The sequence below is a fragment of the Cercospora kikuchii genome, assembly GCF_019650295.1.
Source record: "Cercospora kikuchii DNA, contig_00004, whole genome shotgun sequence".
NCBI classification, from domain to species: domain Eukaryota; kingdom Fungi; phylum Ascomycota; class Dothideomycetes; order Mycosphaerellales; family Mycosphaerellaceae; genus Cercospora; species Cercospora kikuchii.
Genome location: NW_025408585.1, coordinates 628,860 through 647,169, shown reverse-complemented (window position 1 = coordinate 647,169; position 18,310 = coordinate 628,860). Strand labels below are relative to the sequence as shown.

The following is an 18,310-nucleotide window of genomic DNA, read 5'->3' as shown; positions in this document are numbered from 1 at the left end:
CGCCTGACAAGAGCAGGCACGTGGAGATATAAGTTTGGCTGCATACACGTGGCTCAGGTGGCATCATCAATGGTATCGAACTCTATGTTCGATCAAGACCTGCGGAACTAGATGGTCGAAAGGCTATGCAGAACTATTGTCTTCGATCACTTGATCATGAGCAGACCTGCCGTGATAGAACCGCCGTGCATTTGCAGCGCGAATTCGGCCTGCCAGCACTAACAAGCAGACATTTCCGCACACGCGGGGGCAGTGTCAACAGCACGCGCGATGTACCGAATCCAACAGACCATCGAGCATGTCTCCAATCAGGCATTTGCACAGTTCCCAGATCAATCAACAGTATGTGCAATGTCATCAGAAGCCGTGTCAAAGTATGGCATGAGAGAGAAGGTCTTGCTGCAAGCAGTCAGCGGCGCTCCATCAAACGAATCCACAAATGAAAGCGGGGGCCAAGAACAATTTTTCCCCATGAGGCGTTTCTGGAAGAGGCGCCGGTTGGCTTTATCTTCTGCACGAGGCGAAGCTTGTTCTCTTCGCCACCACACACCGCGGAGGTGACGAAGCTAGTATTCTCTGCGACTATACGAACGAGCGCTTCATTGGTCTTTTGTTAAGGACTTACTGCCATGCTGGGATTGGTGTTCGCACTATGCGTGTGCGAAGGTGTCGATCTTCGTGTCGACTTGCTCTGTCACTCGCAAAAGTTAGACCTCTCGCTCCTTCGGCTCGGCATGTGTGATGCTTGTGGCTGCTTGTCGTTGAGTGAGCATAAAGATGGCGGTATCCCCGCCGCTTGTTGTGGCTGACCACCTGGTTGTGCCTTTGCTCGACCATGAAGGGCTTCACGAAGGCGTTGGTCCTGGCTGTGGCAGCCAACGTGGCAGCGGTGCCTGTTGTTGAGGAACGTCAGTCGAATGAATATGACTACATTGTCGTGGGCTCTGGAGCTGGAGGGGGTCCGCTGGCCTCGAGGCTCGCTCGTGCAGGGCAGTCTGTTCTTCTGATCGAGTCGGGAGATGATCAGGGAGCAAACTACAAGTATGCCAACGACATGCCTGGCCGAGAGAATTGTAGCTGATAGTGATGATAGCTACTCTGTACCTGGCTATCAAGCTGCCGTGACGCAGGATCCTAAGATTGCATGGGATATCTACGTGAACCACTACCAAGACCAGACCAGAGCTCGCCGAGATTCCAAATATGTGGAGGGCAAGGGCATTCTCTATCCACGAGCTGGCACTCTGGGTAAGTAGTCACGAGTTTGAATTCAGCTCTCTAGCTGATCGGTGCAGGTGGTTGTGTGTCACACAATGCACTCATCTGGATCACACCGCATGCTTCAGATTGGGATAACATTGCCTCCATTACTGGCGATTCGTCCTGGTCAAGCGCCAATATGAACAAATATTTGGCAAAAGTTTACGAATGGCAACCCACCGGACCAACAGATCCAGCCATTCTGGCCAGAGATACTATGCTTGTTCAGCATCTGGCTGGAGGTGCTGCGGTCATGGGTGTTGGACCAGATCCAATTGCTGGTGCGACTGGTTTCCTCACTGCTCTCCTAGATCCAAACAATACTCCTGGCCGCGATTCGCTCGAGGGTTTCTTCCAAATTCCACTCATCCAACGAGGAGGCGCCAGAGTCAGCGTCCGCGAACGTATTGTCAACACAGTACAACAAGGGTTCCCACTCACCGTGCGCACTGATACTCACGTCACGAAGATTGTCTTCGATCGAAGCGGTGCTCGACCAAGAGCAACAGGAGTGGAGTATCTGTCTGGCAAGCATCTGTACCGCGCAAGCCCTCTGAGCGGTGCCTCCGGTACTCCTGGATCTGCTCGCGCGAGAAAGGAAGTCATCATGGCTGGAGGCTCTTACAACTCCATTCAGACACTCAAGCTCTCGGGTGTTGGTCCTGCTGCCGAGTTACAGCGGTTCGGTATTCCTGTTGTCAAGGACGTGCCAGGTCTTGGAAAGAACATGCAGGATCGATACGAAATTCCTGTGAATGCCAGACATCCAAATGACTTCCCACTTTTGGATGGCTGTACCTTCGATGCAAAGCCGCAAGACCGCTGCTATCGCCAATGGCAGCAAAATCCAAGTCTTCTGGGTCTTCGTGGTGCTTATGCTAGCAATGGCTTGGCTGCTGCCATGGCTGTCAACTCGGACACGGCAGATGATAGCAACATTGATCTCTTCATTTTTGGAGGTCCTGTCAACTTCACTGGGTAAGTTGATGATCCCATTTCCTTCTTCTTTGACGTCAAGCTGATCGCTCCAGGTACTTCCCTCGCTGGGGCGACGCTGCTGTTGCAAACCACAATGCCTTCTCATGGTACACCCTCAAGGCGCACACCAGAAACAAGGCCGGCACTGTGGAGCTTCGCTCTAACGATCCTCTCGACACTCCTCTCATCAACTTCAACTACTTCGACACAGGCACCACCGAGAATGGCGCAGACACCAAGGATGTCGCGGCCATGGTTCAAGCGATCAAGATGTCTCGTGAGGCTCTGGATCGATACGAGAACTACGCCTTCTTTGGGGGTACGCCTAACACGGAGGACCGTCCAGGACCTGCTGTAACCTCTGATGAGGCTCTTGCTCAGTATGTCAAGGATGAGGCTTGGGGTCATCATGCTTGTTGCACGGCACCTATCGGTGCCCAGAATGACAATCAGGCTGTTCTCGACTCGAAGTTCCGAGTCAATGGCATTGATGGGTTGAGGGTTGTCGATGCGAGTGTATTTCCTCGTATTCCGGGTATCTTCATTCAGGCTCCGATCATGATGGTCAGCGAGAAGGCGGCGGATGTCATCCTGAATGGATAGAGCGGTGGACTCTGTAAGAATGATCGATCAAGGCTCCTCCAAATGTAGATTTATTATGTTGCGTGAGCACTCGTGCTTGCAGTTGCTGAACAAAAATGTCTGCCGGGGTGCCTGTCTCCTGCCTGTCCAGCATGCATGCCACCTTGCCGGGTTGAGACAAATTCCTGATCCTGCCTAGTGCTGACAGTTAGGGTTCTTGTTGTGTGCAGATCGTCACAGTTTCGCCGTGCTCGTGGCTTAGCTTTAGCAATGATCATCTCCAGCATGGACGCAAGTGCGCAGGAGGAGTAATGTTCCAAGAATCGTGGCATCCAGGAACATTGCCTTTCGCATTCGTCATATCCTGGGCGCACAAGTTCTTGGCCGTGGCTTCCCAACCTCTCAACTTCAAGCAAGCCGTGCTTACTCTCGTGTTCTGTTGCACTGCACAAAATTGCAAGGACTTCCACATACATGCAACTCGATCACAACAATGCAATAAGGAACGATCTTGTCGACGCCAAAAGTCAGGCAACCAGCATGCCTGCCCACTAGTCAATCCTCCCGCACTTTCTCCAATGGAGAGTTCCACCCGAACTGTTAGCCGCTTCCTCCAACACAGCTCAGCCCTGTCCTACCCATCACCCTTGAGCTTACGCCTAGACGAAAAATGACCAGGCTCTCTTGACCACTGGAACTTCGGCCTTCACTTTGTCTGGTCGGATTACTGAAACACACGAGGGATCCGGCAGGCCGCATGGACTGACGCTAGCGTGGCGATAATTTTGGTCTCATTGATTGAAGAAGTACATGTGCGGAGGAGGAGCCAAGATGACTGGACTTTGGACTTCTTTCTGCGACGCCGTCATGGAGAGTCGAACGTTTCTGGAGCATTACGTTGCGTATTTGACTTCCTGGAAAGGCTTCTTGGCTGTGGTATTTGTGTCTACTTTGGCGTTCGGTGTTTGGAGAGAAAGACGGAGGCGACTGCTGCAAGAACGTGAGGAGACTGAGACCAGCGAAAATGTGCCAGGATGCTTTCGATTTGGAATTTATGGGAGATCAGAGCTTGAGGACCAGTATCAAGTACCTGTAATCGGCAGTAATGGGAACGAGAAACAGCGACCAACAGTGAAAGCCATCTTTGTGTACCCGATCAAGTCTTGCGGAGGAGTGGAGTTGCAACGAGCAGGAGTTACTTCGACTGGACTGGTATGTGATCGGATTTTCAGCTTCGCGCAACTGGTGCCGACAGAGACGGGACACGAATGGCGCTTCCTAACTCAACGGGAGTTTCCCAAGCTTTCGCTACTTAAGACGGAATTGTGGTTGCCGAATCTGCAAGAGCTGGACGAGGAGGCAGATGTTGATCGAGTCGAGAGTTGGCCAGCGAATGGTGGATGTGTTGTTGTTCGCTTTCCGTACAGCGCCGGCTCCGGTGCTGCTTCAAGCACGGAAATCATCACCATCAAGTTGCCTTTGAACCCGACCTTCGAGCGCAGCACGACGAAACAGTATACCGAAGAACACCTCAAAATCTGGACAGACTGTCCGCTTGCCACCAACATGACGAATGAGATTCAAGCAAGCACGTTGGCCAAACTTGAACACTTTCTGGGTGCGAGGAATCCCTTGGGCATCTTTCGACAAAACGACAACCAGCTTCGAAAGATCTCGCGAAGTCTTCCAGCGGACCATCAAGGCGAAGACTTCCGAGTAGGCTTTCCCGATGCCTTCTCAGTGCATATCCTGAACATGGCCAGCGTTCGTGACATCGATGCCTCGATGCCTGAAGGTAGTGCCTCCAAGGGACAACTCGACGCGCGGAGATTCCGTGCCAATATCTATGTATCTGGAACGCCTGCTTATGCCGAGGACTCGTGGAAACGAATAGCGATCGGAAACGCAGCAAACGAAGATAGTAAATCTCAAGCTCCTGGTATCTACCATGCAGCGTGTCGAACAGCGAGGTGTAATGTGCCAAATGTGGATCCTCAGACTGGCATCAAGGTAAGTCTCGGCCCTGCTGTGTCGTGCCTCAACCTTGAGCACGTTGCTAACTTTCTCCCAGGACCGCAACGAACCTGGTGCCACACTACGACGCACACGTCAAGTCGACGAAGGAGCCAAGCCGCATCCATGTCTTGGTTTATCGTTGATACCTTTATTCGACAGAGGAATATTCAAGATTGGAGACGAAGTCAAAATTCTCGAAACTGGCGAGCATTATTATGAGAAGATGTTTCCTTAGGATTTACATGGATGCCATGGGTATTCTGGCTGGACATATTCGGTATTCTTCCTTGGTACGACTTTTGAGAGACAGAGATCCAATGGCAAAAATTGTTTTGCGGGTTTAGCGAGGCGTATTGCGTTCAAGCTGTGGGGAACATGGCATTTACTGCAAGGTGTACACTATGAAGTGTTTTGAAGAATGGAAATGGAACTGGAAACAGCAATCGCTGGTTGCAAAATGAAATAGAGCAGCGTGAGCATGATGCTGATCATGAGTTCAAGTTTCGTCCTTTCCCCCGCTATGCAATATTAAGATGGATGCTAATGTTCTCCAGTGCTGTGTTCGACCTTGCGTGTACGCTGATGCTTTAAGGCGTGACATGGACACCTGTACCTGTGACAACATCTCCTGGCTTCACAATGCCAAAGAAATTCGTGTACTTCGAAGTGTGTCTGCCGCTTAGAGAGCAGCGACGACGGCTCCGAGACCCATCATGGCGACACCTCCGACCCAAACCTTAGCAGCCTCCATTGCTGCTCCGGTTGACTCTGGCAGGCTTGGGGTACCGCTGGTGACTGTGCCGTTGTTGCGACCTCCTCCGACAGTAGTGGTGCCGTTGCTTGCACCGCCTCCGACGACTGCTGAAGTGTAAGCAGCAGGGCTGGTGATGAGAGTGGTCTCGTCCGAGGACGAAGCTGTTGTGTAGTCTGTGGCGAGGGAACTAGTAGCGACATTGGTAGTCTGGGCATAGGCGCTGCCAGTCTCTTCTGTGGTAGATTCTGCTTCAGAGGCAGTGGATGTCGACACGGCGGCAGCGCTTGACGCGCTTGAACCTGTCTCCATGGCGCCGTAGCCAGGGAGGAAAGATGGAGAGTAGGTTTCGGTGCCGGAGTACTGAGGACAACCTGGGACTGTGGTCTTTGGTGGAGCACGACCGCCGCCACAGTCAAGGAATTCGCAGATCTCTCCAGTGCCTGGGACATAGTAGATCATCGACGCGCCGGCTGGAGAGGAGACATCGCTAGAAGTGCAGCCAGCAATGTCGGTCTTTGCGAAAGCGAGAGTGGCCAGAGAGGCAGCGGTGAAGATGAATCGGTACATGTTGTTGTTTTTGAGCTGATTGTGATGTTTCCAGTTCTTTTGTAGATGTTTTGGTTGTCTAGAAACGCTTCTCTTCTACCAAACGAATGACTGTAGTTCGCAAAAGTAGCAAAAATTCGATGTTCAGCAAGAAAGAGCGGAAACAGATTGAAAGAAATAGTTGCAAACGGAGACTCGGCACCACGATGTACAACCGCTGACATCGAATCAAACAGTGGCGAAGAAATGTCTCCTGCGCATTGTGAGACGCGTGCACGCGAATCCTTCGTGCCTGGCAAATCTTCCAGTTCTGGACGCGAAAAAAAAGCTATTCATAGGGGCCGAAATGCGCCACAAACCACTTCGCTTGCTCCGATTGATGTTGCCTCGCTGTGTTAATGGCTGTGTTCGCCGGTCAGTCCAGAAACACGGAAGACTTCCCTGTCTCCGCGAAGGAAAGAGGCTGACACAGTGTTCAGGTGCTTTTTGCAGGGGTGTCGTTGGGAAGGAGAAGCTGGAATGAGGTGCACAATAGAAAGTCTTGCGGTTCCATGCCGTTCTGCCGCCTGCTGACACAGCAAAGTTCAGCTTCACACGGCAGGCGAATCGTGTGTCAAGAGACGATTTCGTCGGTAGAGGAGATGATGGTTCAGGACTTCGTTCGAAATGAAAGAGACGAATATTATCAGAGCAGAGAGATTTGGTGACATTACACATCCAAGAATCGCTAAAACTACAAATTTTCATACCAATCCTCTTCCTCACTTCTTTCCATGCTACAAACCGCCGTCATCATGTTACAAGAATGTATGTGATGCGAGCGAAATGCTACCAGGTTTCGCCAGGCGCCGCACTCCAATTTGCTCCCCTTCTGTACATCTTTCTGTATGTGGTACATTAAAAACATGAGGTGCGTCTTCCAGCTAGTAGTCTGCAAGTGTCATCTGAGCAGAGCTTCCTTTTCTGGCGGCCATGTATTCGTACAAGCAAAGGCATTGCCGGAATCGACGCTTTTCTGGACCATTCGCGCTAGCGGACAGTCGCTGGGGTATAAGAACACATCAAACAAAACGAACAGCCTCACAGGTCATTTATGGCTTCTTCTCCTCAGAGCCCTCCTGCTTTGGCTGCTCGCTCGACTGCTCGCCCTCCTTTGGAGCCTCACCAGCCTCTTGGCGGGCGCGGTGCATCTTGTCGAAGAGGGTCAAAGATGCGTTCTGGAGCTCATCGGTCTTGGCCTTGATCTCCTCGGCGGTGGCAGTGCCCTCGCCGGTCTGGTTGGTGGCAATGAACTCGCGGAGGCCGTTGATGGTCTCACGGATCTTGTCGGCCTCGGCCTTGTCAAGGCGGTCCTCGAACTCCTTCAGGGCCTTCTCGGTATCGTTCACAACGCTGTCGGCACGGTTGGCGGCCTCAATGGCGGCCTTGCGGTCCTTGTCAGCGGCGGCGTACTTCTCGGCGTCGTTGACCATGTTCTCGATTTCGGAGTCAGAAAGACCAGATCCAGAAGCGATGGTGATAGACTGGTCCTTGTTGGTGGACTTGTCCTTGGCGTGGACGTGAACGATGGAGTCGGCGTCAATGTCGAAAGTGACCTCGATTTGTGGAACACCACGGTGGGCAGGTGGGATACCAACCAGCTGGAAGTTTCCGAGCATCTTGTTGTCACGGACAAGCTCACGCTCACCCTGGTAGACCTTGATCTCGACAGCAGACTGGAAGTCAGCAGCAGTGGAGAATGTCTGCGACTTCTTGGTTGGGATGGTGGTGTTGCGGTTGATCAGACGAGTGAAGACACCTCCGAGGGTCTCGATACCGAGCGACAGAGGAGTGACATCGAGGAGCAGGAGATCAGTGACCTCACCAGCGAGCACACCACCCTGGATGGCAGCACCGATGGCGACAGCCTCATCTGGGTTGACAGACTTGGCTGGCTCGCGTCCGAAGATGCTCTTGACGGATTCAGTGACCTTTGGCATACGAGTCATACCACCGACGAGGATGACATCCTGGATATCGGTGGCCTTCAGGTTGGCGTCCTTGAGAGCCTTGCGAACTGGGTCGACAGTGCGGTTGATGAGAGGGTCCACAAGACCTTCGAGCTGAGCGCGGGAGAGCTTGGTGTTGATGTGCTTTGGTCCAGAAGAGTCGGCAGTGATGAAAGGCAGGTTGATGTCGGTTTGAGCGGCAGAAGACAACTCAATCTTAGCCTTCTCAGCGGCCTCACGGATACGCTGGATAGCCATGCGGTCGCCAGAGAGATCGATACCTTGCTCCTTCTTGAACTGCTGGACGAGGTGACGGACAAGGGTGATGTCGAAATCTTCACCACCCAAGTGAGTGTCACCGTTGGTAGCCTTGACTTCGAAAACGCCGTTGGAGATCTCGAGGATGGAGATATCGAAAGTACCACCACCAAGATCGTAGACAGCGACAACCTTGTCGTCCTTCTCAAGACCGTAGGCAAGCGCAGCAGCAGTAGGCTCGTTGATCACACGGTGCACGGTAAGACCAGAGATCTGACCGGCATCCTTTGTGGCCTGACGCTGCTGGTCGTTGAAGTAAGCTGGGACAGTGACAACAGCGTTCTTCACGTTCTTGCCCAAGAAAGCCTCAGCAGTCTCCTTCATCTTTCCGAGGATGAAACCTCCGATCTGTGATGGAGAGTACTTTTGTCCTTGTGCCTCGAGCCACGCGTCACCGTTTGTGTGCTGCACGATCTTGTATGGCACTTGCTGGATATCCTTTTGCACCTCCGCATCCTTGAACTTTCGTCCGATCAGACGCTTCGTAGCGAAGAGGGTGTTCTCTGGGTTGACGACGGCCTGGCGCTTTGCGGCGATACCGACTAATCGCTCGCCCTCCTTCGTGAAACCGACAACGGATGGGGTTGTTCGTGCACCTGTTCCTCGCTGTCAGCGACCATCGCGCTGCAAAATCATGTGGAGTATCATGTTCGTACCTTCGGAGTTCTCTATTATACGTGGCGACTTGCCCTCCATCACAGCAACAGCAGAGTTGGTGGTACCCAAATCGATACCGATGATGGGGCCCTTCACCTTGCCACTGTCGGCATTTGTGTCCTCCGCATATCCTCTTCGGAATTGCGATGTGAGTGGCGCACGGTGTGTTGATGATCGCAAGACTGGTGATGCGCGCGGAATCGCCTGGTTGATGTCAGTTCGTCTGTTTGCTCGCGTGATGGCGATGGCTGCGATGAGCTGCTACTCACATTCCGCATCAATCTGGAGGAGAGCATCCTTGCTGTATTAACACACTATAGTACACACAGGGGGGGAGAAGATGTTGATGATGGAAAGGAGGGTGCGAAGGTATTGCAGATGCACAGAGAGATGAAGATGGATGATGGCTAAAGGGAGATTTTTCACTGAATGCGATCACCACTGAGCTTAGGAAAGAGCGATGGAGCACGGACCCAGCCATGGAAAGTCAGTCGAACGCTGCCGAAAAACACCGCAACACCTCCGGTTTCGTCCCGGACCAGCCATATTTTGCCTCCTTCAGTGCTTCAGTGTTTCTATGATTGCATCTGGAGCAATCAATGCGCTGAAATCAAAGTCTAATGTAATGAACCGTACATGATGTCAATGACATCTCCGAGTTGCACATTCTGCCAAGAAGTCGACTGGTGCTACAGGCAATGATGAACGAGCCCAAGAAAGCAGTCAACGAGTTGACCTTTACTTTGTGAGCACAACAGGTATGGGGGCGGAGCAGATCAGCGTGCTTTACTGCTCTTCATCTTGGTCGTAGGTCGGACGATGCCAAATGGAGGCTTCACAGACATGAATCTGGACATTCGCAGACACCAGGATTGACCTACGAACCCAAGCGCTCCGAAACAATGAGCAGATGAAGCTCTCTGCTGCGCAGACACTTGGTGCATTGACAATTCGAGTGACGAAGGCAAGCAGAACTTCGATTCGGATCACAAGAAACAAAGTGGCAGCGACATGATGATGAGGCAAGGCGCAGCGGTCATGGTGCGGCAACGATGATTCAGTATGCCGACAAGTGGAAGCACGTGGCCCTCCTGCTCAAGAGCCAGGCATGGAGACCTGAAAATCAATCCGACATTACGACGTTTCACAAGAATGAAAGTGGGAAGGGGGAATTGGCAATCAAGCCTCGTCGCCATTACAGCAGACTCAGCGACACCTGGTTGGGAGGAAGTACTCCATTCGCGCTCCGTAGAGCAGTAGCTAGTAGCTAAGGCATGGGTATCATAGCAGTAGTAGCACTGCAGCAGAACGCCAACGCCTGAAACCTCCCAATTTGTCGTAAAGCGTCCCAGCAAGAAGCCATAGAGATGACTTAGTTGCGTGGTGGGCGGTCGCCGAAGCGGCGCGGCCTCTCGGCAACTTGCTGTTGCTGGACGGCAACGACGTTGACTGGGATGCTGTCGAACTGTGTCAATTGTCAGCCATTGTCCCTCTATTTCTTCAAGGTGCTGCGATATTGTACGTACGCCCAACGACTTGAGGAGATCCTTGGTCTCCTGGTCCACATCGAGTTGTCCGCTCTCGCTGTTCTGAGTGAAGTCCAAGGCAGAGACCTCTGGCACGTATTGATCCTTGCGCTCACGCTCCTCCTCTTGCAGCTTGAAGGAGATACCGCGGACTGGTCCACGCTGAATACGCTTCATCAAGTGGGTGGTGTAGCCGGCAATCTGCGAACAAGAGAAGGTCAGCGATTGATACTCCAGGAACATATGATTCTCAGGCACTGCCTTACCTTGTTGCGCAGGCGCTTCGAGGCGATCACGGCGATTTCATCGCAGATACGCTTGTTGGTCTCGAAGTCGAGGGTGAGCTTTGGGTAGTAGCGCTCGATGATGACCTTGGCGGACTTCTTCACGGTCTTGGTGCGGACGCGACCCATTTTGGCGGTGTTTGGGTGATGTGATGGACGGGGAGAGTGATTGTCGTTGGGCGTGCAAAAGTCAAGAAGTCGAGCTCGTCCATTCTGGAGGCCGAAGTTGGGAGAGCGAATTCTGTGTGCCAAGCTTCGGATCGGATAAACTTTCGGCGACCGTCGGCCTTCTCCCTCCAAGCACGCGCCCCACTTCACCGGAGACGACGTCCTTGATGCCACACTCCACCCGTTCACGTCTTCCCTGGTTGACGCCCGTGCAGTATGCACTACCAAAATGCCTGTACTCGGGGAGTGGTCCAGGCGATGGCATAATGCAGCTACAGCGATCGTCTTCCTCTACGCGCTGCCATCCCGTGCTGTGCCGCTGGGGGCGCTTGGAGCAGAGCTCCGAATTGTCGACCGGAGCTCCACCAACATGGGTCTATAAACGACTTCATCTGCATGCTGCGCGCATGCGGCGTTCGAGCGCTTCTATGCCAGCTCTCAATTGCCGGCAGCAGGATCAACCAACATCGCCGTCTCCACAAGCTCTATAACGCCGACGTTTTCGAGCGGCGAAGCAAGCGCTATTCATATCTTTGACATTAGTCCTGCAAGCATGCTGCAGCGTAATGCTAGACTTCATGTATTATGCGAGCTTTCTACCTCTCAGGTTGCGGCATTGTAGCGCCTGGGACTCTCTCCCCCAGTATGTCCAGCAGATCTACCGACAGGTCGCTCCACCACCACTATACAGTCTCTGTCCTTCAGAGGCACAGCAGCGGCAAGTGTTTCACATTTCAATGGCAGAGCCATTATATCTCACCCCAATGGCACACTTTTTGCACTACCATTGACCGTTCCATCCACTCCTTCAAACCAGACCTGCGAACTATCCTGTGGTGTAACACATCGTGCCTCACTACCAGTCGTTCCCTACCACAAAACACACATCAAGATGCACTTCACAGGCCTTAAATCCTGCTTGGTCACACTCCTTGCCATCTCTTCACACGTGTCCGCCACGTCACCTCGCTCACCACGATACAACCTATACGACAGCCATCAAGTGCCAATCGGCGAGGCATACATTCCAGAGCCAGAAGCTTCTGAGACAGTCACAATCCACTACACTGTGACACGGACCTTGTACGATATCGTCTTCCCGACTGCCACGAGGGCCCCAGCACAAATCTTCGAGCCTAGGCCGTACTACACTGCGCTTCCGGGTCATGGCGTTGTGATGAAAGGCCCCCCACTTCAGCAAAAAGCCCCAAGCACATGTGATGCAGCGGTTTGTGCAGTCTGCAGATGGGAATTTGGGTGCCGAGAGGGAATTGATGCATGGTGAGACTGCAAATTCTCTAGCGACTACGACTCATACTGATTCGATGCCGGCAGCTATCACTGTAACACCCAACCATATTGTGACTGCCCATGATGGCTTAAGGGTGCAGCGCAGCGCTTGAGGAAAACGATACCCGCAACTGAGAAAACTTTGTTGGATCGCGATTCCATTTCTTGTACAACATACCAGGGACCAAGGAGTTTTGGGATAGAAAGATACGCTTCACGGCCGATTTCTGATGATTGCGAATAGCCTCAGATCAAATGCATGCCATTCCATATGCTCCATACCAATGATGCTCTATTCTGTCAATGCTGTGATTTCGTTCTCCCCTGCTTGACTCTATGCACAAAACTCCAAGGCTCGACCTCTCATACCTTCTTCCCCTGCGCAATGAGGTCGCTGACCTTCGGCGGCAACACCATCACACTCCGATCATTCCTCTTGAAGAACTCAGCCAACAATCCCGCCGTCTTCTCTGGTACGTCTTCTTGTACGAAATGCCCTGCTTCCGGAAGTACCACGAGCTGAAACTTGCCTTGCATCTGGCCTATCATAAGCTCCTTGTCCAGACGATCTGTCCCAGCCAGTATCAACATTTTCGCTCCTCTGCCTGTCAAGAACTTTGCTGACATTCCTTTGAACCATTCTTCCCACCAGGGCTGTGTTGCTGAGAGATCCGTGCGCCAGACGAGGTTACCACTTCCTGTCGATGTGGGAACGAGCAGTGATGGGACGGACGCTTCTGCACTGCGTTGATCTCGGATAGTACGAGATCGGATGTGCCAGGCGATAGCATCCTCGATAGTGTTGAATGTGCTCGGACGAGAAGCGATGTAAGTGGTCATGTGGGTAAGAGCTTCGATTGCGGAACCCTCTACGACGTCGAGTACGCAGTAGCCTATCAAGTTGGGACCGAAGGCTCTGAAGTGCGTGGTGGCGATTGTTGTCACGACCGCGCCGCCGAGGCTGTGGCCTAGGAGAACTGATGGAGGTATTTTTGGCCATTTCTGTTGTGCAGAGACGAGTTCGATGATTGTGATTGCATCATCGACAAGGGAATGCAATGAGAAATCGAGGATTTCAGATTTGGTCGCGGGATCTATCACCAAGGAGCCGTGGCCACGCGCAGAGAGTGATAGTATGCCCGCCGCAGGAAGTTTCTGGCGAAGCTCTCTGGCGAAGGTAGCGAACGATAGTGCTGAAGCTCCAGCGCCATGATGGCAAACGAACAGAGGTCCCTTCTGGGGATCAGTCGGAGGCGTCAAGTAAGCGTGATATCTGGCATCCTTGTTTTCCGTTTTGTGCTCGAGGTATACTTCTTGCTCAAAGTATTGTGTCCAGTGTGTTGGTGGGGCTGCTTGTTCCCGTGACGAAGGTCGCACAGTCGCCACACTGGCAGTTGATGAAGCTGACGAGTCGGATGAATAATCGTCGCTCAAGGAAATGCTACCGATTGCGGGAGTGGCGGTTGGTCTTGGCCGCGCAGGCGGTCCGAGTGGTTGTGACTGCGGTGTTCCAGTTGGATTGGACAATTTTTCCCTGAATAGATCCGACATTGTGACTGCGAGCTATGGGTAGCTTCGAATGTGAGTGTTGCGCGGATCATTGGAGCACAGCAGATCTAGACGTGGTAGTGAGCGCAGACTTGCATCAAAAGCTTTCACACGTCAGATCATTCGGTTGAGATGTGGCGCGAAAATGTGACTTCTTCTCGACGGGCGAATGGAAATCTCTGGCATATGTGTTGATGCGTTGCTTGGTGACTGAGAAAGCAGTATTTGGGCCTGAGGCACAAACCAGAGTGAATCTTGGCAGATTGTGATCCGCGAGGAAGGAAGAACTGGAGCTGGGGAACTGCCTGTGTCTTCTGTCTTGCGATCTTCCTCCGAGCGTCAGAGAAGGAGTTAAATGCTTTTCTATTCTATACAAGTCTTCTAGCAGAGCGAAAACGAGCATGAAAATCACGAATCCTGGTTTCTTTACCAACTTCCTCCAGTAGGCGGCTCCAAGACTTGCGCCTTTGTCTTGAAAACATGCTTACTGGAATCGCCATACCCCGGCCAGTTGTCAATGGCATCAGTTCCATTCACCTGACGTTTGCCAGGGCCGTGACAATTGCCCTTGCCAGACCCGCCAGCGGACTCGACTGCACGTCCAACACAATCTTTTGTCCCAATATTCAAGTAAGCCATAGCATACCATTGAAAGCAACAGTCATCCGGCGTCCGTTCAAAGTTCCACTTCGTCAGAGCACCACAGCCATCGATCTCCTTACGAAGACCCTCGCCATTGGCACCCAGCTTTGCATCGGGAAGGTTTTTGCCACGGATTTCGACCTGGTTATACCAGAACTTGTACGACACATCGCAATTCACCTCGTTGACTTGTTTGCTTAGAGGTGTCATCTTGAACTCCCAGCCGTCAGCCGTCAGCGTCGAACCAAATTTGTAGTTGTGAGGATTGTTGACTGGATCCGCTCCGTCACAGCCGTCGATGACTGCATTCTGGAACTGGCCGAGGCAATCTGGGGCATCTTTGGGACCTTTGGAATCGTCGTCGAGCTTCTTGACTGAGAGCTCGAGTTCATTGACAGATCCGATATTATATGTCTTCGTCTTGTCCGTCTGAGCGCAGAAGTCCTTGGCATTGTCAACCGCAGTGTCACGAGACATGACCCAATAATCGCCGCTGATGCCATGACAGGCATTGGTGTTCGGTGGCGCGTCTGTGCTTGGTTGCGTTGCGGAATATCCTAGTTCTTGCAGCCATGTTTTCTGCTGGCTTACATATTCGGGCGGATATGCCGTGATGGGCACAAGGTCGTTGATAGCAAGAACCGTTCCGCTGCCTTGGTCTGTACGATCCACGCAGCCAGGGTAGTCCCCGATATCAGGCAGCTCGACTTTGAGCGTGCTCATATCCGTGGCGTTCGTGTTCAGATACAAGCCCTGTGAATTGTTGCCGAAGACAACGACATGATTGTTTCTAGGCACCTCAATCCAGGGGGGCCCATCGATCCGAAGGTGAATCACGGGAAGATGTGGATATACGTTGCCGTTCTTGGACATCACGTATTTCGCCAGTGCGAAGAAGGCAAGGTTCTCGGCGTTTCGCTGCACATAATAGCCTGGGTCGGTCGTTGTGCGAGCCAAGACTTTAGTGAAGCTGCCGCCGTATGCAACAGTATTCTCGTAGTCGTCTGAGCCAAGCTTAATACGTATGGTCAAGTCGTCGGTCTGGGGATTTGGTCGATTATTGGCGGAGTCTGCTGCGAGATCCAGGTGTAGCAACTCGTGGAAGAAGGTCGTAGCTCGGTTGTTGTACCTGTCGATGCGGTATTTAATAGGTGCACTCAATCCACTGCCATATGCGTAACCATTTGTGAGACTCCGTAGGTTCATGAATCCCTCGCAAAAGTTTATCATTGAGTAGCCATCGTCGGGATCCTCATTCGCGGAGTAGGCATTAGGCAGCTTCTCGGCTTTCTGTCCTGGGTTGGGAGGATTTGGTTGACACGGATCATTCTCAGGACGGTTCTGACATTTCTTTTTAGGATCGTCACACCGCACATGCAAGGCGTGTCTGAAAAAAGGGTTTTTGTAGCTGTAAATCACGGTTGCCATGTTGGCCAGTACCGCTTGGATCTGAGCCTGCTGGGGTTGATTGAGGCCAGGGGGTCCGAGAAACTCCAGAGCCGCGGCTTCGTTCCAATCAATGTTGGCTTTCACGCCGTCAAGACTCGACATTGTCCAGGCATCGTAATACGCCTCGTTGATCCATCCCTACAGTCGAGTCAGACCAGTTCTTCTAGATGGTGAGGGGTCCGTTTACCTTTTGATCATCTGCGCATCCATCGAATCCGTATAAATATGTCCCAACCCTATTCTGCGTGGTTGCACCTCCGGACGGATCGATCCTATACGTCTCTCCACCAGCAGCTACAGCTGGAGGAAGGTCGTCTTTCCGGACAGTGACGGCTCGCTTGCTCCTAGCTCTTGGTTCTTTCAAGGCTGGTTCTTCGAGAACAGCAGGGATTCGGACGGCGTTCGATGTCAAGCAAAGCAGCACGAGAGAAAGAAAGTAATGCGGCATCTTTGCCCTGTGTTCTTATTCTGGAACGGAAGTAGAGAAGCGAATCTGTTGTCAATGGATAGAGCCTTCTGTCAAGCATCTTGTATGCGGATGTCCTTTATACATCTGATAGTACTAGTATCCGCGAATAGCACTTCTTCTTCTTCTGTTGGCAACGTGATGTTGCTGCAGCCGAACAGCAACAAATGAGAACGCTACAATTTGCGCCTTGATCTTGTCTGATACATAGCTGATAGATCCTTCGTGGGGCGCATGCGGCGCAGTTAATGCAACCACTCGACAAGGTTTGTCGAAGCGCCGAATACCTTAGAAATCGTTGCTTTGCTGAGGAGTCTATCCTGGGGGCCATCATGAGGGATTCGACAACAGAAGAAGTTGCGGTCGGAGCATGCAATAGATCACAGTAGGACTTGTCCGATGCGAACGGGCTGTGTTGGTGAGTTGTAAAGTGGTGATGGAGGAAGAGGAGAAGGTGAGACGACTGGAGTTTCCTCGGTGTAAGTGATTCTCCGCTCCGCGCCGCTCCTGCTTCTGCACAGATCACTCCACATCTTCTGACTCCGGATTGTGTCTTGCTGCATCAGGAATTGATCCTCCAGAGGCCCAGTGCAATGCGGGCTTCATGAAGCGCTGGCGGCAAAGCGTACCGCCACCAACAAAGATATCGTAAAAATACTCACGTCTCCAAAAAGAACACAGCCAATCTTGTGATGGCAAGAGCCGCCTAGTTGCTACAGCCAGGATTTTCGAGGGGCATAGCCTGCCTACCGCTAATCTATTCAGGTACATTGGGCAGGAAGCACCTACTCAAGTAGTCGTTGATACCCCAGTCTCTGGAATATCTTGGGTCAACGCTCCACGAAAGGCGACGTTCTGACATGTTCAACCTCATTATACCACTTCCTTACCTCACAGCTGCGGCGTACTTGACAGCTGGTGGCCTTCTTTTGTGGTGCTACTGGGACAAAGTGTCCTCGATCACGAATTCGCAGAGCGGGCGGTACCTCATCGCCTTCACCATCGCTACCGTGCTGCTGGGTCTGCTTATCGCCAATCGTCAATCATCCGTTGGCAGACCGAACTCCGCCACAAGCAGTTCTATGGAGTTCTCTCGTCCCACCGGCGAACGGTATCAACGCTCTGCCAGAGACCGCACGAGGTTTGGATCCGACTTCCCTAAGGTTCTTGGCTATCCTTCTAGCGGTGGCGTCCTCATGCTTCCTCTCGACATAGCCGTAGCAGAGTATCTCGGCATCCCACGACTGGAAAAAGCACATCGTGCTTCTGACCAAGCTGAAGAGGACGCTTTTTGTCGTCGCCTCCGTTTACTAGGCGCGAAATGGTGGGAAAGTGAGGATACTTATATTCGCAAACTACTCGGAGCCGAGGAGATGACCGAGATGGAGGAAAAGGAAGGAATCACAGTTGGCTGGCCGGGTAAGGAGGGGAAGGGTGGAGTGTGGATTCTTCGGACGAGGTCAAATGCTCAAATGTTGAGGATGTGTTTGGATATGCAGGAGAGGTGTGAGTTGTTGGAAAGATTGGGCGCGACGTTCTATGAAGATGCCCGAGAAGTCGAGGAGTTTCAGGAAGTATTCTCAGAACAGAGCGCCTAGAGGGTGAATTGGAAACGGGAAGTAGGGAATTGCAGCCTGAGGCATCAAACATACAATGACTGTCCGTTTTCGCGTTGTTGTAGCCAGCTCCAATGTTTCTCACGGCATTGCTTTTCCACGTCTTCATCCTTCTGCTGTCAGCAAAACCAGGTACGGCTCCTCACCAGAGACACCGGCAGTCGAGCTGAAGTCGCTTTTCCTTGTTTTGTCTTTGAGTTCTGCGTCTGTTGTTTTAGCGCC

At 52.3% G+C, this 18,310-nt stretch overlaps 8 protein-coding genes across 8 annotated transcripts; 3 read left to right on the top strand and 5 right to left on the bottom strand.

Moving 5' to 3' along the window:
- Window positions 1-835: 835 nt before the first annotated feature.
- CKM354_000647700 (uncharacterized protein) lies at window positions 836-2,841 on the top strand (the record flags this gene model as incomplete). The annotated part of the gene is made up of 4 exons (XM_044801797.1): window positions 836-1,041; window positions 1,094-1,248; window positions 1,296-2,238; window positions 2,292-2,841. 4 exons carry the CDS (start codon window positions 836-838, stop codon window positions 2,839-2,841), a joined length of 1,854 nt encoding a protein of 617 aa, XP_044657732.1.
- Window positions 2,842-3,630: 789 nt separating this feature from the next.
- On the top strand, window positions 3,631-5,071 carry CKM354_000647600 (uncharacterized protein; the record flags this gene model as incomplete). The annotated part of the gene is made up of 2 exons (XM_044801796.1): window positions 3,631-4,830; window positions 4,892-5,071. 2 exons carry the CDS (start codon window positions 3,631-3,633, stop codon window positions 5,069-5,071), a joined length of 1,380 nt encoding a protein of 459 aa, XP_044657731.1.
- Window positions 5,072-5,515: 444 nt separating this feature from the next.
- Window positions 5,516-6,157, bottom strand: CKM354_000647500 (uncharacterized protein; the record flags this gene model as incomplete). The annotated part of the gene is made up of 1 exon (XM_044801795.1): window positions 5,516-6,157. The coding sequence occupies one exon, from the start codon at window positions 6,155-6,157 to the stop codon at window positions 5,516-5,518; it is 642 nt and encodes a 213-aa protein (XP_044657730.1).
- Window positions 6,158-7,227: 1,070 nt separating this feature from the next.
- CKM354_000647400 (uncharacterized protein) lies at window positions 7,228-9,395 on the bottom strand (the record flags this gene model as incomplete). The annotated part of the gene is made up of 3 exons (XM_044801794.1): window positions 7,228-9,038; window positions 9,099-9,303; window positions 9,369-9,395. The coding sequence occupies 3 exons, from the start codon at window positions 9,393-9,395 to the stop codon at window positions 7,228-7,230; spliced, it is 2,043 nt and encodes a 680-aa protein (XP_044657729.1).
- Window positions 9,396-10,471: 1,076 nt separating this feature from the next.
- CKM354_000647300 (uncharacterized protein) lies at window positions 10,472-11,038 on the bottom strand (the record flags this gene model as incomplete). Its single annotated transcript, XM_044801793.1, has 3 exons — window positions 10,472-10,564; window positions 10,626-10,826; window positions 10,892-11,038. 3 exons carry the CDS (start codon window positions 11,036-11,038, stop codon window positions 10,472-10,474), a joined length of 441 nt encoding a protein of 146 aa, XP_044657728.1.
- A 1,692-nt stretch (window positions 11,039-12,730) lies between these two features.
- Window positions 12,731-13,918, bottom strand: CKM354_000647200 (carboxylesterase-mitochondrial 37S ribosomal protein YmS2; the record flags this gene model as incomplete). The annotated part of the gene is made up of 1 exon (XM_044801792.1): window positions 12,731-13,918. One exon carries the CDS (start codon window positions 13,916-13,918, stop codon window positions 12,731-12,733), a length of 1,188 nt encoding a protein of 395 aa, XP_044657727.1.
- A 423-nt stretch (window positions 13,919-14,341) lies between these two features.
- CKM354_000647100 (uncharacterized protein) lies at window positions 14,342-16,454 on the bottom strand (the record flags this gene model as incomplete). Its single annotated transcript, XM_044801791.1, has 2 exons — window positions 14,342-16,144; window positions 16,194-16,454. 2 exons carry the CDS (start codon window positions 16,452-16,454, stop codon window positions 14,342-14,344), a joined length of 2,064 nt encoding a protein of 687 aa, XP_044657726.1.
- An 878-nt stretch (window positions 16,455-17,332) lies between these two features.
- CKM354_000647000 (uncharacterized protein) lies at window positions 17,333-18,070 on the top strand (the record flags this gene model as incomplete). The annotated part of the gene is made up of 1 exon (XM_044801790.1): window positions 17,333-18,070. The coding sequence occupies one exon, from the start codon at window positions 17,333-17,335 to the stop codon at window positions 18,068-18,070; it is 738 nt and encodes a 245-aa protein (XP_044657725.1).
- Between the last annotated feature and the right edge of the window lie 240 nt (window positions 18,071-18,310).